The 27,389-nt window shown below is 51.7% G+C and overlaps 1 protein-coding gene across 5 annotated transcripts in view; it reads left to right on the top strand.

Moving 5' to 3' along the window:
• Positions 1-27,389, top strand: part of CLIP2 (CAP-Gly domain containing linker protein 2) — a 115,938-nt gene that overhangs the window by 31,656 nt on the left and 56,893 nt on the right. For all 5 annotated transcript variants that reach the window (XM_054495327.2, XM_054495325.2, XM_063668268.1 and 2 more), the window contains one exon: positions 18,241-18,797. In XM_054495327.2, coding sequence (XP_054351302.1) covers positions 18,241-18,797 — 557 coding nt within the window. The remainder of the gene's footprint in view (positions 1-18,240; positions 18,798-27,389) is intronic.

Raw genomic sequence — 27,389 nt, 5'->3', positions numbered from 1 at the left:
AGGAGTGGGGCTGTGTAACCTAATGGCTGGAGAAGGGCACCTGCCCCGCCCAACCCTGGGGCTGGGGCATGGCGTGCAGCGAGAGAGTCTTATTGAACCTTCTGGGTACTTTCCCCTTTGTTCCTCCCTGATCTAGAGAGGCCCAAATTCTGGCTGTGATCCAGCTCTCATGCCCCTCCTAGCCCTGCTCCTGCTGTGTGACACTGGGAGAGTGACCTAACCTCTCTGAGCCACAAATGGGATAATAGCATCTCCCTAATGGGATCAAGCGAGTTAATGAACCTGGAGTGCCTGCAGGTAGAAAACTCATTGAAGATTAATTTCTTTTCCTTTCACCCATCCATCGTCTCATTACAGGAAAATTTGAAAGTGATAAAAGAAAAAAACGTCCATTATCCTTTAACCTTCTCCCTTCCCCCTTACCACTTAACCTCATCACTGCACAGCCTAACCAGGATTCCGTGAAGGACGGACCGTGTTTATCATGGTCCCACAGGATTCTAACAGAGCTGAGCATTTCCTATTGCAGACATTGGCAGTTCCTGAGTTTTAGCCATTGTCATGTTGCAGCGCAATTACTTTATTTTATTTATTATTATTATTATTTTTTTTTGAGATGGAGTCTCGCTCTGTCACCCAGGCTGGAGTGCAGTGGCGTGATCTCGGCTCACTGCAACCTCCACCTCCTGGGTTCAAGCGATTCTCTCTCAGCCTCCCGAGTAGCTGGGATTACAGGTGCCTGCCACCACGCCAGGCTAATTTTTCGTATTTTTAGTAGAGACAGGGTTTCATCATCTTGGCCAGGCTGGTCTTGAACTCCTGACCTTGTGATCCCCCCACCTTGGCCCCCCAAAGTGCTGGGATTATAGGTGTGAGCCACCGCGTCTGGCCTTTATTTATTTTTAATAAAAAATAAGCGTGCAGTGTTTATAAAGTCTCCAGTAGTATACAGTCATCAGTCATGTCCTAGACCTTCACGTTCACTCATTCACTCACTCACCCAGAGCAGCTTCCAGACGTGCAAACTCAATTCATGTTAAGTGCCCCAGACAGGTGTACCCTTTTTTCTTTTCTTTTTTATTTTTATTATTTTATTTTATTTTTCCTTTTTTTTTTTTTTTTTTTTTTTTTGACACAGAGTCTCGCTCTGTCGACCAGGCTGGAGTGCAGTGGCACGATCTCAGCTCATTGCAACCTCTGCCTCCTGGGTTCAAGCGATTCTCCTGCCTCAGCCTCCTGAGTAGCTGGGACTACAGGCGTGTGCCACAACACTGGCCAATTTTTGTATTTTTAGTAGAGACAGGGTTTCACCATATTGGCCAGGCTGGTCTCGAACTCCTGACCTCAAGTGATCCACTAGCCTTGGCCTCCTAAAGTGCTGGGATTACAGGCGTGAGCCACTGCGCCTGGCCTCCATTTTTTAATCTTCTTTTTTAAGAGACAGGATCTTGGCCAGGCGCTCATACCTGTAATCTCGGTCCTTTGGGAGGCCAAGGCAGGTGGATCACCTGAAGTCAGGAGTTCGAGACCAGCCTGGGCAACATGGCGAAACCCCATCTCTACTAAAAATACAAAAAAATTAGCCTGGCATGGTGTTGGATGCCTGTAATCCCAGCTACCCGAGAGGCAGAGGTTTCAGTGAGCCGAGACCACACCACTGCACTCCAGCCTGGGCAACAGAATAAGACTCTGTCTCAAAAAACAGAGAGACAGGAGACAGGATCTCATTATATTGACCAGGATGCACCTCCTGGCCTCAAGCAATCCACCCTGCCACCTTGACCTCCCAAAATTCTGGAATTACAAGCATGAGCCACTACACCTGACCCATTGTTTATCTTTGTTTTTTGTTGTTGTTGTTTGTTTTTTTGAGATGGAGTCTCACTCTGTTGCCAGGCTTAAGTGCAGTGGTGCGATCTTGGCTCACTGCAACCTTTGACTCCCAGGTTCAAGAGATTCTCCTGCCTCAGCCTCCCAAGCAGCTGGGATTACAGGCACACGCCACCATGCCCAGCTGATTTTTGTATTTTTAATAGAGATGGGGTTTCACCATGTTGGCCAGGCTGGTCTTGATCTTCTGACCTTGTGATCCACCCGCTTTGGTCTTCCAAAGTGCTGGGATTACAGTTATGAGCCACCGCGCCCGGCCTGTTTATCTTTTAAATCTTATTTTTACTGTACCTTTTCTATGTTTAGCTATGTTTTATTTATTTATTTATTATTTATTTATGTATTTATTTGTTTGAGATAGGGTCTTGTTCTGTTGCCCAGGCTGGAGTGCAGTGGCATAATCGTAGCTCACTGCAGCCTTGACCTCCTAGGCTCACGCGATCCTCTTGCTTTGGCCTCCTAAGTAGCTGGGACTATAGGCAGGTGCCACCACACCTAGCTAACTTGTAAATTTTTTGTAGAAATGGAGTCTTGCATTTGTTGCCCTCGTTGCTCATGAACTCCTGGGCTCAAGCGATCCTCCCACCTCGGCCTACCAAAGGGCGTGAGCCACCATGGCTGGCCTAGATATCTTTATTTTTCTTTTCTTTTTTTTTTTGAGATGGAGTTTTACTCTGTCGCCCAGGCTGTAGTGCAATGGCATGATCTCGGCTCACTGCAACCTTTGCCTCCTGGGTTCAAGCAATTCTCCTGCCTCAGCCTCCTGAGTAGCTGGGATTACAGGCGCCCACCACCATACCTGGCTAATTTTGTATTTTTAGTAGAGACGGGGTTTCACCATGTTGGCCAGGCTGGTCTCCAACTCCTGACCTCAGGTGATCCGCCTGCCTCGGCCTCCCGAAGTGCTGGGATCACAGGCGTGAGCCACTGCTCCTGGCCCCGGCCTAGATATCTTATGTTCAGATGTACAAACACTTCCCCTCGTGTTACAATTGCCTTCAGCATTGAATACTGTAACATGCTAAACAGGTTTGTAGCCTAGGAGCAGTGGACTAGACCATATAGGTTTGTGTAAGTACACTCTGTGATGTTCACAGGACAACAAAATCGCCTAATGATGCATTTCTCAGATGGTATCCCGGTCATTAAGTGATACGTGACTGTATTTCCTTCCAGTCTTTTTTCCTATTACACAAGTTGTTGTTTTATTTATTATTTATTTTTATTTTTTTGAGATGGAATCTTGCTCTTTCGCCCAGGCTGGAGTGCAGTGGCACGATCTCTGCAACCTCTGCCCCCTGGGTTCAAGCGATTCTCCTGCCTCAGCCTCCCAAGTAGCTGGGATTACAGGCAGCCGCCACCATGCCCGGCTAATTTTGTATTTTTAGTAGAGACAGAGTTTCGCCATGTTGGTCAGGCTGGTCTCAAACGCCTGACCTCAGGTGATCCTCCCGCCTCGGCCTCCCAAAGTGCTGGGATTCCAGGTGTGAGCCTCCATGCCCGGCCACAAGTTGTTTTAAACAGCTAGGTTGTGCATTCTACTTTTTCTCATCTTATTGCATCCTATGGGAAGCACCTCCCTGTGCTACTACGGTATCACCTGCCGTCATTTGAATGGTTCGCTGGAGGGAACGGACTGTAGTGTGGTGTGTGGTGTGCCACCTGCTTCCTAGTCACATTGCCTGGCGGTCTGGGGATGGGGGCGAGGACGGGGTGGTCGGACTGCCTGGGGCCTCCACCCTCAAAGCTGTCCCAGAGAGAGAAAGTGTCCCTCTGAGAATCCCCAATTGACTGGGGAGCCACACCTTGTGCCTGACCTTGGAGATAGTGGCAGCAGAGGCTGTGGCTGGGCTTGGTGGTGTCCTCTCCCTTCGCTGCACCCCGGCTGCTGCCTTTGCAGGGCAGAACCAGACTCCCAGGCTGGGGAAGGAGGTGGCCAGCCTGGAGCAAAACCGAGTTGGCTGAGACAGCCAAACTCCAGGAGAGAGAAAAGGAGAGTTCTGCTGCCCAGGGCTGCTTTTGTTCCTGTTCCAAGATCTCGAGAAAAAAAAAAAAAGGCTCTGGGAAGAGTGACAGGTGGAAGAGCCAGGGAAGGACGGTTCCCCCAGTCCTGTTGGCCCGTCGGGCTCCCTCACCCACCCATACAACTGTCCATCTGTTCTCCAAGGGGCTAGAGGCTGCCACGTCCATCAGAGGCTGGGACCCTGGGCAGTGGGCAGCTCGAGATGCGTGTGGCAGAGGCCGGGGCCTGGCGGTGGTTTGTGGGGAGGGGAGCACACTGGAGTCTGCTCTGGGAACAGGGCTGTGGCTGCCTCCCAAAACATGAGCTCAGCCTCCGGCAGAGGATCTGGCCAAGGGACGGGGCCTGGACTGGTGCCCTTGCTGCCCACCCAGTGGAGAGGGGAGGGCCTGTGTCCTCAGAGCTGTGCCACACAGGGAGCAGCATTTGAGGGGGACCTTTGAGAGGGTCTCTCACACTAGGAGGTGGTGCAGGGCTACAAGGGAGAGGTGGTCAGAGCAGGTGGGCAGGAGGGCGGTTTGGGATCCACCTGGGGGCAAAGTCCTGGGTGGAGCAGTGTGGCAAGGGACAGCCTGGCCGGGTGTGACTGAGCACACCTGGAGGCTGGTGCAGACAGGGTGGTCAGGGACGGCCTGGCTCCAATGGTGACATTGGAGCAAGGATTCAAGTGATGAGCAGGAGTTGCCCTGGCTGCCGTTCAGGGAAAAACAGCCAGGCAGAGGGAACAGAGGCTGCAAAGGCCCTGAGGGCCCGGCGTGGTGGCTCACGCCTGTAATCCCAGCACTTTGAGAGGCCGACGCAGGTGGATCACTTGAAGTCAGGAGTTTGAGACCAGCCCAGCCAACATGGTGAATCGTCGTCTCTACTAAAAATACAAAAATTAGCTGGGCGTGGTGGCACACACCTGTAAGCCCAGGTACTTGGGAGGCTGAGGCAGGAGAATTGCTTGAACCCGGGAGGTGGAGGTTGCAGTGAGCTTAGATCACGCCATTGCACTTCAGCCTGGGCAACAGAGCGAGACTCCATCTCAAAACAACAAAAAAAAGTTGGGGAGGCTGGGCTGCAGTGACCTGGGTCCTGGGTGAGGACTGATGGGACTGATGAGCACAGGGGCCAACTGTGTGCCATTGTTTTCATTTTAAAGATGAGACCATTGGCTGGGTATGGTGGCTTATGCCTGTAATCCTAGCACTTTGGGAGGCCGAGGAGGGCAGATCACTTGAGGTCAGGAGTTCGAGACCAGCCTGGCCAACATGGTGAAACCTTGTCTCTACTAAAAATAACAAAAATTAGCTGGGTGTGGTGGCACATGCCTGTAATCCCAGCTACTCAGGAGGCTGAGGCAGGAGAATGGCTTGAACCTGGAAGGCAGAGGTTGTAGTCAGCCAAGTTTACACCATTGCACTCCAGCCTGGGCAGCAAAGGAAGACTCTGTCTCAAAAAAATAAAAATAAAAATGAGACCACTGAGGCTTGGAGTCTCAGCTGCGTTGCCCAGGGTTACAGGGCCAGAGCTGAGACTCATGCCAGACTGAGCCCCTGCTGCCTCCCCAGGGGTGGGGTGCCTGGGGGACCAAGTCCAGTATCAGCCCCACACACTTGGCTCATGCCCCAGACAGGTGGATGGGAGGAGGACATACCTGTTCCCATTAGGTTTGTCACAACTGTCCCCTAACATTCCTGTGGCGTTGCCTCATGCTGGGGACCCAGGAGATTGAGGACAAGTATGTGTGGGAGTGTTACCCACCCTTAGACAGGGAGTTGGGCTATGTGAGGGAAGGCCCACCTCCTATATGCTATCCTCAGCTGTTCTCCAGTACACACACAGGGCTGGGCCCAGAGCATTTTTTTTTTTTTTTTTTGAGACGGAGTATCTCTCTGTCGCCCAGGCTGGAGTGCAGTGGCGCAATCTCGGCTCACTGCAACCTCCACCTCCTGGGTTCCAGCGATTCTCCTGCCTCAGCCTCCTAAGTAGCTGGGATTGCAGGCATGCGCCACCACGCCTGGCTAATTTTTGTATTTTTGAGTAGAGACAGGGTTTCACCATATTGGCCAGGCTGGTCTTGAACTCCTGACCTCTTGATCCACCTGCCTCGGCCTCCCAAAGTGCTGGGATTACAGGCATGGGTCACCGTGCCCGGCCTGTTTTTGTTTTTGAGATGGAGTCTCACTCTGTCACCCAGGCTGGAGTGTGGCGGCACGATCTCAGCTCACTGCAACCTCCACCTCCCGGGTTCAAGAAACTCTCGTATGTTGCTGGTGGGAATGTAAAATGGCACAGCTGCTTCAGGAAAGTTTGGCAGTTCTTCAAAATTTGTTTTGTCTTTTGAGACAGAGTCTCGCTGTGTTGCTCAGGCTGGAGTGCAGTGGTGCAATCTCGGCTCACCACAACCTCCACCTCCCAAGTTCAAGCAATTCTTCTGCCTCAGCCTCCCAAGTAGCTGGGATTACAGGCATGTGCCACCACACTCGGCTAATTTTTGTATTTTTAGTAGAGTTGGGGTTTCACCATCTTGGCCAGGCTGGTCTCGAACTCCTGACCTCAAGTGATCCACCTGCCTCGGCCTCCCAAAGTGCTGGGATTACAGGCGTGAGCCACTTCACTCGGTCAGCATTGTGGTTCTAGTTCACTGAGCTCAATGTCCCTGTACCCCGTGAGTGTTCCAGACCTTGGCACCAACCTGAAGTGCCCGAGGTGGGGCCCCCACCCCCACAGAGGATGGTGCTTTTCTCTTTCCTTTCCATACATTTCTAGGCGCCTTCCCAGCCCCAGGAGAGCAGGTAGGATTGTCCCCATTTTAAGTGACTTGTCTGAGATGTTGGGCAAATTCGTCCCTTCAAGGGCAGCTTCTCGGCTCTCCACTGACCACATCCTAAACTTTTTAATGGCATCAGGACAGGGAAGCCAAGCCTGCTCTTCTGTGGCTGGTGGGGGTGGGGGCAGGGCTGCCTCCTAACGTCCCTGACGTGGTCCGGGATCGATCTGACGGGGCGGGGGTCCGGCTGCCAGCACCTGCCTGCCTGCCTGGTGGCCTGGCCACGGGCTTCTCCATGGGGAGCTGGCTCTGTTCTTTCCAGGGTAAGCCATCCGGGCCGCTCTTGCCCTGGGTTCCCCGGCCGCCTCTGCTGAGCAGAGACTCTGTTCTCCTGGTTTGGGAGGAGGGGGCACAGAAGGGGGGTTTGGAGTTCCATTTGGTTCAGGAAGAATGCCGAGCAGAGCCTGGGATTCAGGACGGTGTGGGCTGATGGAGGGAGGATCCCTTCTTTAGGGCTGGATGCTGCGGAGGCTGGGCCTGGGGTGGCCACCGGAGAGAGGTGAGTTTCAGACGGACCCCTCCCTGGTCGGGGTGGGCTGGGAGATGTAGACTCAGTCCTCCCTGGAGCAGGCATGGTCTGAGGGGTGGAACCAGGTTGGGGTGGACTCAATGTGGGACTGCCGGAGGGAAAGTGGCCTCTTCAAGGAATGCTATGGAGACCCCATTCCTTCCTTCGTAACCTCTGCCTTTGAGCACCTTCAGGAGAGAAGAGGGGGCTCAGGAGAGAAAGCCATTTGAGATTTTCGGGGCATTGATGGATGTTCCTTTGGGGCCACCAGGAAGCGGGAGTCAGGTGTGTGGCCCATCTGCGTTTCAGCCCGGGGGGTCCAGGGGATGAGAGGGGAGTTGGTGTGAGTCCACCTCCTGGGGCTCATGTTCTGGGGGTGTGCAGACATGCACCCCAGTTAGCCTGGGAGTCAGGTTGTGCAAACTAAGGGGGAACAGAGCCCCATGGGGTTGGGAGGGAGAGAGATGCAGTGGGCCCCTTGAGATGGCTGCAGATGAGGGGATGTGGAGTTGCTATGGACGGGCAGGAGGACTTCCTTAGGTGATCCCAAGGGTAAAGTGCTGGACTCAAGGCAGAAGGATGGAGCTTTGCCTGAAACAGCCTGCTTGATGCCTGTGGTATTGGTATAATGCCTTTTTTTCTTTTCTTTTATTTCTTTTGAGAGGGTCTCACTCTGTCACCGAGGCTGGAGTGCAGTGGTGCAATCATGGCTCACTGCAGCCTCCAACTCCTCTCTCAGCCTCCTAAGTAGCTGGGACTACAGGTGTGCACCACCATGCCCTGCTAATTTTTGTATTATTATTAATATATATATATTTTTGAGACGGAGTCTCATTCTGTCGCCCAGGCTGGAGTGCAGTGGCGCATCTCGGCTCACTGCAAGCTCCGCCTCCTGGGTTCAGGGCATTCTCCTACCTCAGCCTCCCGAGTAGCTGTTAGGCGCCCACCATCACGCCTGGCTAATTTTTTTTTCGTATATATATTTTTTTATTTAAGTAGAGACAAGGTTTCACCGTGTTAGCCAGGATGGTCTTGATCTCCTAACCTCGTGATCCGCCCGCCTCGGCCTTCCAAAGTGCTGGGATTACAGGCATGAGCCACCGCACCCGGCCATTTTTGTATTATTTTGTAGAGACAAAGTCTCGCTATGTTGCCTCCTGAGCTCAAGTGATCCTCCCGCCTCGGCCTCCCAGAGTGCTGGGATAACAGACATGAGCCACCACACCCGGCCAGCATGATGCTATATTAAGAGCACCTCTCACTCCCAGAAGCACCTGGGTTTGAATGTTAAATCATGTGGTCGCCTTATTTATAGCCCCTCCTTTGTGGTCACCGTGCTCATTGGCACGTCAAAGGCTCTGAAAAGTCCTGTAGACAAGTACCCTTCACTTTGTTGAAGTTGCTGTTTCTCAAGCTTCTTTGAACCTGGAGGTTGAATTGGTTTTTTTTTTTTTTTTTTTTTTTCATAATACCTAGGAACAGCCTGTGGAGCTATGTTCTGTGGAACATTTAGGAAGGGACCAGATCCTAGCAGAGGACACTTTTTTTTTTTTTTTTTTTTTTTTTTTTTTACTTGACATAGTAACTTTTAATGAATTTTTGATTCTTTGGATTATTTCCACTGGATATCAAGGAAGAGATTCAGGTATATATTTAGGATTCATCTTTGCATTATTGCTAATTCATACAATGTGTATGAATGAAATTGCCTAGGGAAGCCGTATAGGATGAGAATATAGATAACCAAAGACCAGGCCTTGAGGAATTTCTGCTCTTTAAAAGATGAATGGACAAAGGCTTTGAAAGGATGAGGAAAGGGGACATAGGAGTGGCCAGAGACATAGGAAGAAAATCATAAGGGTGTGTAGTCATGGAAGCCAAGTAAAATAGCCAGAATTGCCAATTGAGTGCAATGTTACTGAGAATTCAAGTTAGATGAGAACAGGAAAATGTCCACTAGATTTAAAAACATGAAGGTTATTGATGGTTTTTTTTTTTTCTTTCTTTCTTTTATTATTATTATTATTATTATTATTATTATTATTATTATACTTTAGGTTTTATGGTACATGTGCGCAATGTGCAGGTAAGTTACATATGTATACATGTGCCATGCTGGTGCGCTGCACCCACCAACTCGTCATCTAGCATTAGGTATATCTCCCAATGCTATCCCTCCCCCCTCCCCCCACCGCACAACAGTCCCCAGAGTGTGATGTTCCCCTTCCTGTGTCCATGTGTTCAGAGGACACTTTTTTATCTGCCCCCAAACCACTGGGGCAGAGGGCTGAGTTCATCACACATCTCACTTCATGACATGTCAACGCTGTGGGTCCCTGAAGGTCCCTCTCAGTTATTTTATTTATTTATTTATTATTTGAGACAGAGTCTTGCTCTGTGGCCCAGGCTGGAGTGCAGTGGCACGGTCTCAGCTCACTGCAACCTTTGCCTCCTGGGTTCAAGCAATTCTCCTGCCTCAGCCTCCCAAGTAGCTGGGATTACAAGCATGTGCCACCACACCAACTAATTTTTGTAGTTTTAGTAGAGACGGGGTTTTGCCATGTTGGCCAGGCTGGTCTCGAACTCCTGGCCTCAAGCCATCCGCCTGCCTTGGCCTCCCAAAGTGCTGCAATTACAGATGTGAGCCACTGCATCCGGCTATTTTTTATTTTCTATTATTTTTACTTTTTTGTAGAGATGAGATCTCTCTATGTTGCCCAGGCTGGTCTTGAACTCCTGGCCTCAAGCAATCCTCCTGCCTCAGCCTCCTGAGTAGCTGAGACTACAGGCTTGAGCCACCGTGCCTAGCTTCCTCTTGGTGCTTTTTTTTTTTTTTCTTTTTTTTTGAGATGGATTCTTGCTCCCGTCACCCAGGCTGGAGTGCAGTGGTGCAATCTCGGCTGACTGCAACCTCCACCTCCTAAGTTCAAGCGATTCTCCTTCTTCAGCCTTCCGAGTAGCTGGGATTACAGGCATGCGCCACCATGCGTTGCTAATTTTTGTATTTTTAGTAGAGACGGAGTTTCGCCATGTTGGCCAGGCTGATCTCAAACTCCTGACCTCAGGTGATCCGCCTGCCTTGGTCTCTCAAAGTGCTGGGATTACAGGTGTGAGCCACCACGCCCAGCCGGTGTTTCTTAATTGATTCATTTTTTGTTGTTCCCTATTCCTCTTCCCCTACCCCCAGGCCACCATGCCCTGTGCTGGATGTGGGGATGCCCCTGAACTCTGCTGTGTCACCAAGAATCACATCATAAACACTGTCCCACATAACCCATAACCTGGACAAATAATGTTTTAAAGGTTGCTTAATAATCTAAATAATGTGACCATAATTTATGTACCTGCTCCTCAGTTTGGAGGCTCTTAGATTCAGTTTTTTATTTTTGTGAAGGTCAAGATAGTGAGTCAGTTTTTCCCTTTCTAAATTATTTCCTTGGGAAATAGACTAAAGAGTGTATTCCTTATTTTATTTTTCTTTTAAAACATATTAGATTTCTGGCTGGGCACCATGGCTCACACCTGTAATCCCAGCACTTTGGGAGGCTGAGGTGGGGGATCACCTGAGGTCAGGAATTTGAGACGAGCCTGGCCAAAATGGCAAAACACCATCTCTACCAAAAATACAAAAAATTAGCCAAGCATGGTGGTACATGCCTGTAATCCCAGCTACTCGGGAGGCTAAGGCAGGAGAATCACTTGAACCCAGGAGGCAGAGGTTGCAGTGAGCCGAGATCATGCCACTGCACTCCAGCCTGAGCAACAGAGTGAGACTCCGTCTCAAAAAAAAAAAAAAAAAAAAATTCAGGCGAGCCTCTGAGCCCTGAGAAGGAGGCATAAATGAATTAGGAGTGATTTCTTCTGTGGAATTGCTAGACTGGGGGAAGGATGAGCCAGTAGAGCAATGAGGGTTTGCAACCTGAGTGCATGGGTGGTTGTAGGGCCTCCTGAGATGTGGAGGATGGTGGAGGAGCTTTGGTAAGAGCTGAGGAAGGAGGTCCTGTGGGTTCAGGACGTTGGGTGTAAGGTCCTGGAGGAGGCAGGTCTTGATCCTGACTGAGGTGAGCAAGAGGGGATCAATTTGTTTCTTTCTTTTCTTTTCTTTTTCTTTCTTTTCTTTTTTTTTTTTTTTTTTTTTTGAGACAGAGTCTCACTCTATCTCGCCCAGACTGGAGTGAGTGCAGTGGCGTGATCTCGGCTTACTGCAGCCTCTGCCTCTTGGGTCCAAGTGATTCTCCTGCCTCAGCCTCCTGAGTAGCTGGGACTACAGATGCCTGCCACCAAAACCCAGCTAATTTTGTGTTTTTTTAAGTAGAGATGGGGTTTCACCATGTTGGCCAGACTGGTCTCGAACTCCTGACCTCAGGTAATCCACCTGCCTCAGCCTCAAAGTGTTGGGATTACAGGTGTGATCCACCACGCCCAGCTGGGATCCGTTTCATTCTACATCTTCCTGTGTCATTTGAATCATTTACAAGGAGAATGTATTTGTGTCTTAAAGAAAAAAATGTGGTCACATGTAGGCAGTAGCTAAAGCTGTAGCAGTTGGTAGATTATGTGGTAGGTGGGGGGCACCATGTAGATCGGGGTCCCCTGCTACTGATCAGAGAAGAAGGTTTGTTGTTGTTGGGTTTTTTTGTTTTTTGTTTTTTTGAGATGGAGTTTCGCTCTTTTGCCCAGGCTGCAGTGAAGTGGTGCGATCTCGGCTCACTGCAACCTCCGCCCCCCAGGTTCAAGTGATTCTCCTGCCTCAGCCTCTCGAGTAGCTGGGATTACAGGCGCCCACCACCATGCCGGGCCAATTTTTGTATTTTTAGTAGAGACGAGGTTTCACCATGTTGACCGGGCTGGTCTTGAACTCCTGACATCAGGTGATCTGCTCAACTCGGCTTCCCAAAGTTCTGGGATTCCAGGCGTGAGCCACTGTGCCCCATGTAATTTTTTTCTCAGAGGCAGTGTCTCCCTGTTGCCCAGGCTGGATTGCAGTGGTGGGATCATGCCCAATTCTCCTTTTTTTTTTTTTTTTTTTTTTTAGAGATGGGGTCTTGCTATGTTGTCCAGGCTGGTCTTCAACTCCTGGCCTCAAGTGATCCTCCTCCCCTGGCCTCCCGAAGAGCTGGGATTACAGGCACACACCACCATGCCCAACCAGGGTGATGAGTTTTAGATAAAGCAGTCAGAAAAGGCTTCTCTGAGGAGGTGAGGGAGCCAGCTCTGTGACTTCCTGGAGCAAGAGGTCGTGGGAAGTACCCACACCCACATCATTCGTGGTGGAGCCCTCCCTCCCCCTCCCCTGGGTACCACATTTTGGGTTCCTTCCTCAGTTACGCACATGGCATGGCGAGCTGAATTGTAGTTGCTGGCATCCCCACTCCACCCCCTTGCCGGGCCCTGTTTGGCCATGCCTCTTGTCCACAGTGTCTGACACAGGGTCTGGCACCTAGTAGGTCCTCAGGAAGTGAGATCCCTCCTGATGAGATTGAGCAGGAAAAGGCCAGTCCCCACCTCCACAGGCAGGGCAGGACCCGCGTCCTCACAGGCGGAGGGGAGAATGCGTCATCTGGGCGCCCTTTTTATCCCCACCGGCTGCAGGACCATGCCACCAGCTGCAGCCACCCTGCACCATGTCCTTAGGCCCTTGTCATGCTTTGAACTTGAAACTTGTAGTAAATTCCTTTGTGGCTCTTGTCTGGGCGGGAATCACTGTCTAGGGAATAAATCAACTGCATGTAGGAGGTTTATTTTAAAATTTTTTTTTTTTTTTTTTGAGACAGAGTCTCGCTCTGTCGCCCAGGCTGGAGTGCAGTGATGCGATCTCAGCTCACTGAAACTTCTGTCTCCTGGGCTTAAGCGATTCTCCTGCCTCAGCCTCCCAAGTAGCTTGGATCACAGGCACCTGCCACCACGCCCAGCTAATTATGGTATTTTTAGTAGAGATGGGGTTTCACCATGTTGGCCAGGCTGGTCTCAAACTCCTGACCTCAGGTGATCCACCCACCTCGGCCTCCCAAAGTGCTGGGATTACAGGCATGAGCCACCTTGCCCGGCCTATTTTAATTCTTTTGGAGATGAGGTCTCGCTCTGTCGCCCAGGCTGGAGTGCAGTGATGTGATCATGGCTCACTGCAGCCTCCACTCCCTGGGCTCAAGCAATCCTCCTGCCTCAGCCTCCTGAGTAGCTGGGACTACAGGAGCAAGCCACCTTGTCTGGCTAATTTTTATATTTTTTGTAGAGACAGGGTCTCACTGTGTTACCCAGGCTGGTCTCAAACTCCTGGCCTCAAGCGATCCTCCTGTCTCAGCTTCCCAAAGTGCTGGGATTACAGGCATGAGCCATGGTGCCCAGCCTCACGTGAGGTTTAAGTCTGTGTTGCTGGGCCCAGCTGGAAGTCAGTAGTGGCTCTTTGCCTTCATGGGGGTTTGCTGGGGAACTCAGAGGGCAGTGAGGTCCAGGCTGTGCCCACAGGGAGCTCCCAAACAGCTTGCCTTTGGCCTGCGAGGATATGGACCGAGGAAGCGCCTGTTAACCAGGTTTCAAAAGCTCCATCGTATAGACATTGGCTCCCCGGGAGGAGACGTAGGACATGGAGAATGTCAGTGCTGGAAAGGATCCTAGCTATTTCTGACCTAGTCCTTTGTTATGTCATGGGGAAACTGAGGCACCCATCTGGGAAGGCACAGACTTGGCTCGCCCTGGCCAAGCCAGTGTGTCACTGATGACTCCCTGGAGGGATAGGGAATTTCCCATGGTTTCCCAACTGCAGGAAGCTGAAAATGTCTCAGTGTGCATGGAATTTGATAAGGGTTTTGTCCCTGTGATGCGGGGGCAGCTGAAAGTCCCACTACTCAGAGGAAGAATGAAGCGAAGTATCACGTGCAGTTGCCATGGGCTCGTGGCTTAGATTTTTGCAGCTGTTGAAACAACTGGTCCCTGGGCCTGTGACCCCTGGGAGGGGAGGGAGTCGGGGAGAGATTACCTGAGGGTCCGCCTGGGCCCAGACAGCTGGGGACAAAGACAGCTGAGCAGGCAGCTTCTCACCAAGAATAGCCATGCTGGGTCACCTTCGACCTGGGGACCCTTCTCTGGGCTCTAAGCACAGAGGGCAGGTAGAAACAGACCTTAGCTGGGCTACAGTGGTTCTGTTCAGTTAGCAGAGGTCACAGAGCTCTCTCTGCATAGGAAAGTGCCCTAGAAATGGATATGGGGTAGGAGCTGGCGCCTGCCAGGCACCCACTGTGCGTGTGGTCAAGAGGGAGGGTTCTGGCCTGGGCGTGGTAGCTCGCACCTATAATCCCAGCACTTTGGGAGGCCAAGGCAGGAGGGTCACTTGAGGCCAGAAGTTTGAGACCAGCCTCGCCACATGGCAAAACCCAGTCTCTAATAAAATACAAAAAAAAAAAAAAAAAAAAATAGCCTGGCGTGCCGGCACACACCTGTAATCCTGGCTACACTGGAGGCTGAGGCATGAGAGTTGCTTAAACCTGGGAGGCGAAGATTGCGGTGAGCAGAGATTATGCCATTGCACTCCATCCTGGGGACTCCAGCCTGGGCAAGAGTGAGACTGTCTCAAAAAACAAAAGAGGGAGGGTTCTGAAGCCAGATTAGCTGAGTGTCCTACTCGGCCTGGGTGACCTTACCCTCTGTTTCCAAATCTGCAAGGTAAAAATATGATGTATTCTTATAATGAATAGCCCGGTGTGGTGGTGCATGCCTATAATCCCAGCTACTCGGGAGGCTGAGGCAGGAGAATCACTTGAACTCAGGAGGTGGAGGTTGGAGTGAGCCAAGATTGCGCAAGTGTACTCCAGCCTGGGTAACAGAGCGAGACTCCGTCTCAAAAAAAAAAAAAAAAAGTGCCCTGTCCATTGAGGAGCATGCAGTTGGCACTTCATAAATGCAGCTGCTATCTTAGTTATTTTATTTTGTTATATATTATATTTATTTTTTGTAGAGACAGGGTCTTGCTATGTTGCCCACACTGGTCTTGACCTCCTGGGCTCAAGTCATCCTCCTGTCTCAGCTTCCCGAGTAGCTGGGATTACAGGCTGCACCACTGCACCCGGCTTATTTATTTATTTATTTATTTATTTATTTATTTATAAGAGATGGGGGTCTTGCTATGTTGTGCAGGCTGTTCTTGAACTCCTGGGCTCAAGTGATCCACTTGCCTCGACTTCCCAAAGTGCTGGGATTACAGGTGTTAGCCACTGTGCCTGGCTTATTTTCCTTCCTTACTTCCTTCCTTCCTTCCTTCCTTCCTTTCTCTTTTTTCTTTCTTTCTTTCTTTTTTTCTTCCTTCCTTCCTTTCTTTCTTTTCTTTCTTTCTTTCTTTCTTTTTTTTTTTTTGATGGAGTTTCACTCTGTCGCTCAGGCTAGAGTGCAGTGGCGCGATCTCGGCTCACTGCAACCTCCGACTCCCGGGTTAGTGCCATTCTCCTGCCTCAGCCTCCCGAGTAGCTGGGACTACAGGCGCCCACCACCACGCCCGACCAATTTTTTATATTTTTAGTAGAGACAGGGTTTCACCATGTTAGCCAGGATGGTCTCAATCTCCTGACCTCATGATCCACCCACCTCGGCCTCCCAAAGTGCTGGGATTACAGGCATAAACTACTGCGCCCGGCCTCTTTTCTTTCTCTTTTCTTTTCTTTCAGATAGAGTCTTGCTCTGTCACCAAGGCTGGAGTGCAATGGTGCCATCTTGGCTCACTGCAACCTCCGCCTCCTGGGTTCAAGCAATTCTCCTGCCTCAGCCTCCCAAGTAGCTGAGACTACAGGCATATGCCACCACGACTGGCTAATTTTTGTCTTTTCAGTAGAGATGGGGTTTTCCCATGTTGGCCAGGCTGGTCTCGAACTCCTGACCTCAAGTGATCTGCCCACCTTGGCCCCGCAAAGTGCTGGGATATAGGCATGAGCCACCATGCTTGGCATGAGACTGGGTAATTTATAAAAGAAAAGAATTTTAATGGACTCACAGTTCCATGTGGCTGGGGAGGCCTCACAATCATGGTGGAAGGCAAAAGCCACGTCTTACATGGCGGCAGACAAGAGAGAATGAGAGAAGGAGAAACCTCTTATAAAATCGTCAGATCTTGTGAGACTTATTCACTACCACCACAACAGTATGGGGGAAACCACCCCCATGATTCATTAAGCTCCCACTGGGTACCTCCCAAAACATGGAAATTATGAGAGCTACAATTCAAGATGAGATTTGGGTGGGGACACAGCCAAACCAAATCAGTCCCACTGCCTATTGTCTGGGAGCTCAGGTGAAGCACCTGATATCTCTGAGCCTCAGTTTTCTCATCTGTGAAATGGGGGCAATTGGGGATCAGATGAGCTATCATATGTTAAGCTCTTAGCACGGAGTCTCATGCAAGCCTGTGATTACTATGGTTGTTTGTTTTTTTTGTTTTTTTTGTTTTTTTTGTTTTTTTTTTTTTTTGGGACAGAGTCTCGCTCTGTCACCCAGGCTGGAGTGCAGTGGCACTGTCTCGGCTCACTGTAACCTCTGCCTCCTGGGTTCAAGCAATTCTCCTGTCTCAGCCTCCTGGGTAGCTAGGACTACAGGCGCCCACCAGCACATCCGGCTAATTTTTTTGTATTTTTAGTAGAGACGGGGTTTCACCGTGTTGGCCAGGCTGGTCTTGAACTCCTGACTTCAGGTGATCTGCCCACCTCAGCCTCCCAAAGTGCTGGGATTATAGGCATGAGCCACTGAACCTAGCCACCCTTCCACTTTCCGGGGTCTGTGGACCCTGAGGCCTTAGGCTGGGCTGCAGCTTGGGGAGGGGAGAGAGGGGGAGGCCCAGGAGAGAGTTAGGAGGGTTTTCTTTCCTGTCCCAAGAGAGACAGAAGGGGACATCTTTATGCAAGAAGTCTGTGGCTGTGTCCCTCTATGAGGAAATAGGCTGGGAGCCTTTTGTGGGCCCTGTAACTGTCTGAGGGCAAGGATGGGGGTCTCGGAGACCACTTGCACAACACCTAGGTCCCACATAGGGGCCACAGGGGTTCTCGGGTCAACAGCTGAGGGCCTGAGCCCACCCAGTGGGGAGGTGGCTTGTAATCCTTGAGAACGGGTTCATCCCTGGCCCAGGACTTGCAGTTTCCTTGAGAAATGGAAAGCCATTGCTTCTTCTTTTTTTTTTTTTGTCTTTTTAAAGATGAAGTCTTCCTCTTTCCCCTAGGCTGGAGTGCAGTGGTGTGATTTCAACTCACTGCAATCTCCACCTCTCGAGTTCAAGTGATCCTCCCACCTTAGCCTCCTCAGTAGCTGGGATTACAGGCACCTGCCACCACACCCGGCTAATTATTTTATTTTTAGTAGAGATGGGATTTCACCATATTGGTCAGGCTGGCCTCAAACTCCTGATCTTAGGTGATCCGCCTGCCTCGGCCTCCCAAAGTGCTGGGATTACAGGCGTGCGCCACCATGCCCGGCCTGGAAACATTGCTTCTGAGGGCGTACTTTCCTGGGGACACTCTGGAGGGCTGGAAGAGTAGGGAGACCTGAGGAGGACCTGCCCAGGAGCACACAGCCAACCATTCGTGCCTCGGTTTCCATGGCAAGACCTCATCTCTACAAAAAATACAAAAATTAGCCCAGTGTAGTGGCAAGTGTCTGTGGTTTCAGCTACTCGGGAGGCTGAGGTAGAGGATTGCTGGAGCCCAGGAAGTCAAGACTGCAGTGAGTCACCATATCGTCAATGCACTCTAGTCTGGGTGACAGAGCAAGACCCTATCTCAAAAAGTAAATAAATAGGGATTGAGTGTGGTGCCTCACGCCTATAATCCCAGCACTTTGGGAAGCCGAGGCGGGTGGATTACTTGAGGTCAGGAGTTCGAGACCAGCCTTGCCGACATGGTGAAACCCCATCTCTACCCAAAAATACAAATCAGCCACCTCCCAACCCTAGACTCTGTGCTCCTGGGGCCACCCAGGGGCCAGCCCCACGCCAGCCCTAACAGCCACCTCTTTCCCTTTCCCTCTCCTTCTTTGCAGGCTCCCCGCTGCACAAACAGTCTTCCGGACCCTCCTCCTCCCCGGCCGCAGCTGCTGCCCCCGAGAAGCCAGGCCCCAAGGCGGCGGAAGTGGGGGATGACTTCCTGGGGGACTTTGTGGTGGGCGAGCGGGTGTGGGTGAACGGCGTGAAGCCAGGCGTGGTGCAGTATCTGGGAGAGACGCAGTTCGCACCGGGCCAGTGGGCCGGCGTGGTGCTGGATGACCCGGTGGGCAAGAATGATGGCGCGGTGGGCGGCGTGCGCTACTTTGAGTGCCCGGCCCTCCAGGGTATCTTCACGCGGCCCTCCAAGCTGACCCGGCAGCCCACGGCCGAGGGCTCGGGGAGTGATGCCCACTCCGTGGAGTCGCTGACTGCCCAGAACCTGTCATTGCATTCGGGCACGGCCACGCCCCCGCTGACCAGCCGCGTCATCCCCCTGCGGGAGAGCGTCCTCAACAGCTCCGTGAAGACCGGCAACGAGTCGGGATCCAACCTCTCAGACAGCGGCTCTGTGAAGCGGGGCGACAAGGACCTGCGCCTGGGGGACCGCGTGCTGGTGAGTGCGGGCAGTACTGGGCTCTGGGCCCAGCCTCCCTTCCCTTCCCTGCTCTGCCCCACTTGGCGGGGCTGGACCCCCCTGGGCTGGGCAGGGTGGGGACTCGAAGGGGGCTCGGACAGGGTCCAGCCTGGGACACCCATTCCTTATCAGGACCATACAGAGTGACAGAGAGACAGGTAGTGTGGGCTCTGGAGACTGTTGCTGTGTGACCCTGGGCAAGTGTCTTAAACTTTCTGGGCCTCACTCTTTCTATCGGTAAAATGGGATTTTTTTTTTTTTTTTGAGATGGAGTTTTGCTCCTGTCATCCAGGCTGGAGTGCAGTGGCATGATTTCAGCTCACTGCAACCTCCATCTCCCGGGTTCAAGTGATTCTCCTGCCTCAGCCTCCCTAATAACTGGGATTACAGGCATGTGCCACCACGTCCGGCTAATTTTTGTATTTTCGGTAGAGACAGGGTTTCATCATTTTGACCAAGCTGGTCGTGAACTCCCGACCTCAGGTGATCCACCCGCCTTGGCCTCCCAAAGTGCTGGGATTACAGGTGTGAGCCCCCACGCCCGACCAAAATGGGAATTTTAATCGTACTTCAGTCATAGTTGGAGATGCATTAAAACGTATCACTCATTTAGACAGTGCCTAATAGTAAGTACCCATACATTTTGTCTATTATTGATATTATCTATTGATCCAGTTCATCCACATGCATGTGCCAGGCATGTACTGGAAAAGGCTGGGAACTGGAGTTCTCAAGACCCCTGGTCCTGGCCAGGCCCAGTGGTTCATGCTTGTAATCTCAGCACTTTGGGAGGCTGAAGTGGGAGGATCACTTGAGCCCAGGAGTTCAAGATCAGCCTGGGCAACATAGTGAGACCCCATCTCTACAAAAAAAATACAAAAAAAAATTAGCCAGGCATGGTGGCATGGCCCTGTACTCCCAGCTACTCAGGAGGCTGTAGTGGGAGGATGGCTTGATCCTGGGAGGCAGAGGTTGCAGTGAGCCAAGATAGTGCCACTGCACTCCAGCTTGGGTGACAGAGCCAGACCCTGTTTCAATAATAATAATAAGGCCGAGCACAGTGGCTCACACCTGTAATCCCAGCACTTTGGGAGGCCAAGGCAGGCAAATCACCTGAGGTCAGGAGTTTGAGACCAGCCTGGCCAACATGGCGAAACACCATCTCTACTAAAAATACAAAAATTAGCTGGCTGTGATGGCGTGTGCCTATAATCCCATCTACTTGGGAAGCTGAGGCAAGAGAATCACTTGAACCCAGGAGGCGGAGGTTGCAGTGAGCCGAGATCATGCCACTGCACTCCAGCCTGGGTGACAGAGTGAGACTCTGTCTCAAAAAAGCAATAATAATAATAGTAGTAATGGTTATAACCCCTTGCCCAGGGCCAGGAGGTGCAGACACCTTATCAGCTACAACTTGAGTGATCAGTGTTGTTGAAGTTGAGAGAACTGGGTTACTGGAGCTGACAGCTTCCTGCCAGGGGCCCCTCTTCTCCACTAGTCCCAGCTGTTGGGGCCAGGTTGGAAAGGGGACAGTGACCCCCAAGTCTTCTAGAGTCTGAATACAGCAGTGACCTGGGTTGTTGGTGGTCAGGTGGACGGGACAGGGCTGTGTCTTGCTGTCCAACCAGGCTGTGGTGGCCTTGGGCTAACCCTGCACCTGGGACCACAGCGTTGGGAAGAGCTCATAGGGTACAGGGAAGTCCCTGACATGGCCTTCTGGGCCTGGGGTGTGAGGAGCTGTCGGTGGGGCAGGGGTCCCTGTGTCCTGTCTGCAAGGCTTCCTGGGGGAAGGTGGTTGGTCATTCCAACCCGAGGTGGGGAGCACAGGCTTGGAGCCCCAAAGCCGAGTGAAGAAGGGCAGGGGGTCTGGGGACCCAGACCAGGGATCCCCAAAGTGTATTGCTGCCTGGGGTCCTCCCTCCCTGCTCTGAGAACCTGTCAAAGGTTTCTCCTGGAGGTTTCTGGGAGGAGCCTTTGGGGTTGTGGGTAGGGGAGCGAGAGGAAATGTTTACACCCATGGCCCCGTTGAATCCTCAAGCCTGCGCTGTGATGCTGTGATGTGGTTTTATCATCCTCACTTTATGGATGGGGAAACTGAGGCTCAGGGAAGTTTTTTGTTTGTTTGTTTGTTTGTTTTTTGTTTTGTTTTGTTTTTCTAGTCTCGCTCTGTCACCAGGCTGGAGTGCAGTGGCGCGATCTCGGCTCACTGCAACCTCCACTTTCCAGGTTCAAGCAATCCTCCTGCCTCAGCCTCCTGAGTAGCTGGGACTACAGGCACGCGCCACCATGCCCTGCTAATTTTTTGTATTTTTAGTAGAGATAGGGTTTCACCATGTTGGCCAGGATGGTCTTGATCTCTTGACCTGCCCACCTCAGCCTCCCAAAGTGGTGGGATTACAGGCATGAGCCACCGTGCCCAGCCTCAGGAAAGTTTAATAACTCGTCTGAAGTGACATGTGACAAGTGCCTGCCCACTGTTCACTGAGCTGTATTTCCTCTCTGTCCTGGCCAGGGTGAGGGCTCTGCTTTTTTTTTTTTTTTTGAAACAGGTTCTTGTTCTGTTGCCCAGGATGGAGTGCAGTGGTGCAGTCATAGCTCACTGCAGCCTCAAACTTGGACTCAAACAATCCTCCTGCCTCAGCCTCCCAAGAAGCTGGGACTACAGGCCCATGCCACCATACCTGGCACCACGCCTTTGCTAGCCTGGTTCCCCTGGACAGAACCTCCCCTGGGTGACCTGGTGGTAAGCGTGGCCAGATGTGGTCCCTGCCCTCCAGCCATCTCCTACTTACAGGAGAGAGACCATGAGGCCAGTGATCGCAGATATTAGTGTCTCCCTACAGAGTCTGCCAAGTGTGCTGCGGTGCTCTCAGAGCCTGGCCTGGTGGGGAGGCTGCCCCGAGGAATGGTGTGAGGGCAGAACTTAGGGAATGGCCTGGCATTGGCCTAGTGATGTGGGGCCAGAGCATTGTGCCAGGCAGAGACCCATGGCCTGAGAGACTAGAGAAACTGTGAGAAGAGGCCCGGCGCGGTTGTTCACACCTGTAATCCCAGCGCTTTGGGAGGCTGAGGCAGGTGGATCACCGGAGGTCAGGAGTTCGAACCAGCCTCACCAATATGTTGAAACCCTGTCTCTACTAAAAATACAAAAATTAGCCTGATGTGGTGGCACGTGCCTGTAGTCCGAGCTACTCGGGAGGCTGAGGCAGGAGAATCGCTTGAACCTGGGAGGCAGAGATTGCAGAGATTGCAGAGAGCCGAGATCATGCCATTGCACTCCAGCCTAGGTGACAGAGCGAGACTCCGTCTCAAAAAAAAAAAAAAGAGACTGAAAAGATCAGGGAGGCTGAGTGGGCAGTGGGGGAAGCCAGGGAAAGATCACACCCCAGAGGCTAACCTGGGTGACCCTACAGGGCCAGGGACCTGGGATGCAGCCAGGGCTTTGCTCTAAGAGCTGAGGTAGCCGTGGAAGCTGCAGCCGTGTGACAGGTTCATGGGTTAAGGACATCACACCTGCTGCCTGGGGGGGATGGGATCGGAGGGGGCAAGAGTGGAGCAGGGGCCGGGTGCGGTGGCTCACGCCATAATCCCAGCATTTTGGGAGGCCGAGGTAGGTGGAGCACTTGAGGTCAGGAGTTCGAGACCAGCCTGGGCAACATGGTGAAACCTCACCTCTACTGAAAAATACATGGTGGCCGGGCGCGGTGGCTCACACCTGTAATCCTAGCACTTTGAGAGGCCGAGGCAGGCGGATCACGAGATCAGAAGATCGAGACCATGGTGAAACCCCATCTCTACTAAAAATACAAAAAATTAGCCGGGTGCGGTGGCGGGCGCCTGTCGTCCCAGCTACTTGGGAGGCTGAGGCAGGAGAATGGCGTGAACCTGGGAGGCAGAGCTTGCAGTGAGCTGAGATGGTGCCACTGCACTCCAGCCTGGGTGACAGAGCGAGACTCTGTCTCAAAAAAAAAAAAAAAAACACGGTGATGGGCGCCTGTAATCCCAGCTACTCAGGAGGTTGAGGCAGGAGAATCGCTTGAACTCAGGAGGCGGAGATTGCAGTGAGCTGAGATGGTGCAGCTCCACTCCAGCCTGGGCAACAGAGCAAGACTCCGTCTCAAAAAAAAAAAACCAGAGTGGAGCAGAAACGGCAGGGCCCAGGAAGAAGGCTGGACTCCTGGACCCCTGCACCATTCTGTCCAAGGAACTTGTTTTGGGACCGTCACTCTGTTCTTCCTCCTCTGGCTCCCAGGAAAGCCAACCCCATCCAACAGGACCTGGGCAAACAGCTTAGTCTCCCTGACCTGTCCTTCAGGATCTCTGGGGTCTGAGGGCACCTACTGGGGGTGGGTACAGCAGGGAAATCAGGCCCACGTCTGTGATATTGGGCAAGTCACTTACAGAGCCTCATCCTCATTCATTCATTCATTCATTCATTCATTCTCCATGTGTCCATTCAGCAAAATGGCCATGGCCCAGCACTCTTGTTTTGCTTTATGCTTTTTTGGGGAGCATTAAGAGAGCTAATGGCAGCCGGGCACGGTGGCTCACGCCTATAATCTCAGCACTTTGGGAGGCCAAGGCAGGCGGACCACTCAAGGTCAGGATTTGGAAACCAGCCTGGGCAACGTAGCAAGACCCCGTCTCTACTAAAAATACAAAAAAAAAAAAAAATAGCCAGGCATGGCGGTGCCTGCCTATGTTCCCAGCTACTCAGGAGGCTGAGGTGGGAGGATCACTTGAGCTCAGGGGGTCAAGGCTGCAGTGAGCCATGATCGGACCACTGCACTCTAGCCAGGGCGACAGAGTGAGACGCTGTCTTAAAAAAAAAAGAGAGAGAGAGAGAACTGGTGGATGTGAGGATGAGTCATAGTCTGCAAGGAGCTATGGCTGTGCACAGTCTGACTAATGTCGTGGGAGTGCCCTGGGCGTGGGCCTGTGACCCTGTTGGGGCGGGAAGTGGAGGCTCTGGGGGTTACTGACCAGCCCAGATTGCTCCCTGGATTGGGGAGCAGTAGGTTTAACCCCAGTTTGATCCCTGGCATTCCCCCTGCACCTGCTCTCCCTGCAGAGAGTGGGTGCTTCTGACCATCTCTGGCTGTGGTATGCAAGAGAGGGGCATGAGGTGGGCACTGCCACTGCTCTAGAAGTGTCTGCTAAGCCCTGGCCTGTCTGCAGGGTTGGCAGCAGCAAGGGGGCTGGGCTACCTTGACCTTGACTTCTCAGTCTTTAAGTAGATTGCATCCTATGGTTGAAATACTGCTTTCTCGGGGGGCATGCCTCACACTGGGCACTGTGCCTAGCACGGTTTTTTTTGAGACAAGGTCTTGCTCTGTCACTCAGGATGGAGTGCAGTGGTGCAGTCACAGCTCACTGCAGCCTCAAACTCTTAGGCTCAAGCGATCCTCCTGCCTCAGCCTCCCAAGAATCTGGGACTACAGACGTGCACCACCATGCCTGCCTAATTTTTTAATTTTTATTATTTATTTATTTATTTTTATAGAGATTGGGGTCTCGCTATGTTCCTCGGGCTGGCCTCAAATTCCTGGCCTCAAGCGATCCTCCTGCCTCAGCCTCCCAAAGTGCTGGGACTATAGGCATGAGCCACTGAGCCCAGCCTAGTTGAGGATTTAGGCTAGGGAAGAGAAAGGACATTCCAGGTTGGAATTACAGAGCTGAATGATCCAAGACTGATTGTGTAGACAGAGTGGCAGAGACCTGGTACCAGAGAGGAGGGGCTGAGAAAACAATCCCACCTGAAGGCCAGAGACCAGAGAGAACAACCCAGACTCACAGACAGGCCTCCATGGCAGAGACACCAGGGCCCTACCCAAGGAGGAGACAGAGGAGGGTGGGATCTGGTCTGGAATCAAGTCCAGTTGGGATTGAGAAGGCCCCAGAGCGTAGTAAGAAGAGGTCCACCTGTCTCTTTCACTCCCTGGCTACTCTGAACTTCAGTCTCTTCTTCTATGAATGTGGTAACAGTACCCGCCTGATGGAAATGTCAGATTTGGACTTCTTGTCTTTCATGTGCGAGGCACATGTAGTTGGCCCTAGGAGATGGTGGGACAGGAGCTAGTTTTAATTGGGGAGCTGGATTTACTTAGGCACACTGAGGCACACTTGGGGTGTTAAGAGAAATTAACATTTTATTTATTTATTTATTTTTTAGACAGAGTCTTGCTCTGTCGCCCAGAGTGAAGTATAGTGGCGCTATCTCGACTCACTGAAAACTCTACCTCCCAGGTTCAAGCGATTCTCGTGCCTCAGCCTTCCAAGTAGCTAGGATTACAGGCATGCGCCACCCACCTGGCTAATTTTTGTATTTTTTGGTGAGACAGGGTTTCTCCATGTTGCCAGGATGGTCTTGAACTCTTGGCCTCAAGTGATCCACCCACCTCAGCCTCTCAAAGTGCTGGTATTACAGTGAGTCCAGAAGTAAAACGAAATGAACATTTTAGAAAGTCATAGGCCAGGCATGGTGGCTCATGCCTGTAATCCCAGCATTTTGGGAGGCTGAGGTGGGTGGATCACCTGAGGTCAGGAGTTTGAGATCAACCTGGCCAACATGGGGAAACATGGGGAAACCCCGTCTCTGCTAAAAGTACAAAAATTAGCCGGGCATGGTGGCGGGTGCCTATAATTCCAGCTACTCAGGAGGCTGAGGCAGGAGAATCTCTTGAACCCGGGAGGCGGAGGTTGCAATGAGCTGAGATCCTGCCATTGCACTCCAGCCTGGGCAACAAGAATGAGACTCTGTCTCAAGAAAGCGAGAGAATGAGAGAGAGAGAGAGAGGAAGAAAGAAATATTTAGGTTCAGATAAACATGGTAAATAAACATACACATTTATTTTCAATCCCTCCTGAATTTGCACTAGAACAACACTGAAGAGATGTTTGGGTTTTTTCGTTTTTTGAGATGGCTTCTTGCTGTGTTGTCCAGGCTGGAGTGCAGTGGCATGATCCTAGCTCACTGTACCCTCAAACTCCTGGGTTCAAGCGATCCTCCCAACTCATCCTCCTGAGTAGTTGGGACTACAAGTGTGTGCCACCACACCCAGCTAATTTCTTAATTTTTTTTGTAGAGAGGGGTCTTGCTATGTTGCCCAGGCTGGTCTTGAACTCCTGGGCTCAAGTAATTCTCCTGCCTCAGTCTCCCAAAGTGTTGGGATTACAGGTGTGAGCCACCACATGCGGCTATGAAGAGAAATTTTTTTAAAAAGAGCTAGTGGCAGGGGAAGAGGAGAAGCAATCAGTGTCCATCCAGAAACCCTAGATGTTCAGTAACTGGCCACATGTTGGCCTCTAGAAATGAGGCTGCCATTGGGGTCAGGAACGGCATTGGTTTAAAAGTCTTTAGATGCAGCTGGGCACAGTGGCTCACGCCTATAATCCTGGCAATTTGAGAGGCCAAGGTGGGTGAATCACTTGAGGCCAGGAGTTCGAGACCAGCCTGGCCAACATGGTGAAACCCCGTCTCTACTAAAAATACAAAGTTAGCTGGGTGTGGGGGCGCACACCTGTAATCCAAGCTCCTCGGGTGACTGAGTCAGGACAATCACTTGAACCTGGGAGGCAGAGGTTGCAGTGAGCTGAGATCACGCTGCTGTACTCCAGCCTGGGAGACAGAGTAAGATTCTCAAACAAACAAACAAACAAACAAAAAAAGACTGGCCATGCACAGTGGCTCACACTTGTAATCCAAGCACTTTGGGAAGCTGAGGTGGGAGGATTGCTTGAGCCCAGCAGTTCCAGACCAGCCTGGGCAACAGAGTGACACCCTGTCTCTATAAAAAAATAAAAAATAAAATTATTCAAGTGTGGTGTTGCATGCCTGCAGTCCCAACTACTCAGGAGGCTGAGGAGGGAGGACTGTTTGAGCCCAGAAGTTCGAGGCTACAGTGAGCCATAAATGCACCACTGCACTCCAGCCTGGGTGACAGAGGGAGACCCTACCTCTAAAAACAAAACAAAACAAAAAAACAAAAACACCTTAGATCCCCTGCCCCGTCCCCGTTCCTGCCTTGCCTGGTGACTACTCGTTGCCTGGTGACTGTTCCCCTTGCCTGGTGACTGTTCCTCTAGCCTGGTGACTGTTCCTCTAGCTGATGTCTGGTATGGACACTTGGTCTCCTGAGAGGATGACAGAGAATTATTGGATAGAGGGATCCCAGGCAGGAGGGACTGAAAAAGGTAGATGAAGTGAACATGTGTATTCTTTTTTTTTTTTTTTTTTTAAGACGGAGTCGCACTCTGTCACCCAGGCTGGAGCGCAGTGGTGCGACCTCCGCTCACTGCAAGCTCTGCCTCCTGGGTTCACGCCATTCTCCTGCCTCAGCCTCCCGAGTAGCTGGGATTACAGGCACCCACCACCACACCTGGCTAATTTTTTGTATTTTTAGTAGGGATGGAGTTTCACCATGTTGGCCAGACTGGTCTCGATCTCCTGACCTCGTGATCCGCCTGCCTTGGCCTCCCGAAGTGCTGGGATTACAGGCGTGAGCCACCGCGTCTGGTGTACTCTAAGTCCCCCTTACCCACACACGGCTCCCTGAGCCCTGGCGGCCACGC

Source organism: Pongo pygmaeus, chromosome 6 (assembly GCF_028885625.2).
Source record: "Pongo pygmaeus isolate AG05252 chromosome 6, NHGRI_mPonPyg2-v2.0_pri, whole genome shotgun sequence".
Taxonomy (NCBI): Eukaryota; Metazoa; Chordata; class Mammalia; order Primates; family Hominidae; genus Pongo; species Pongo pygmaeus.
This window is presented reverse-complemented; position numbering and strand designations above follow the sequence as displayed.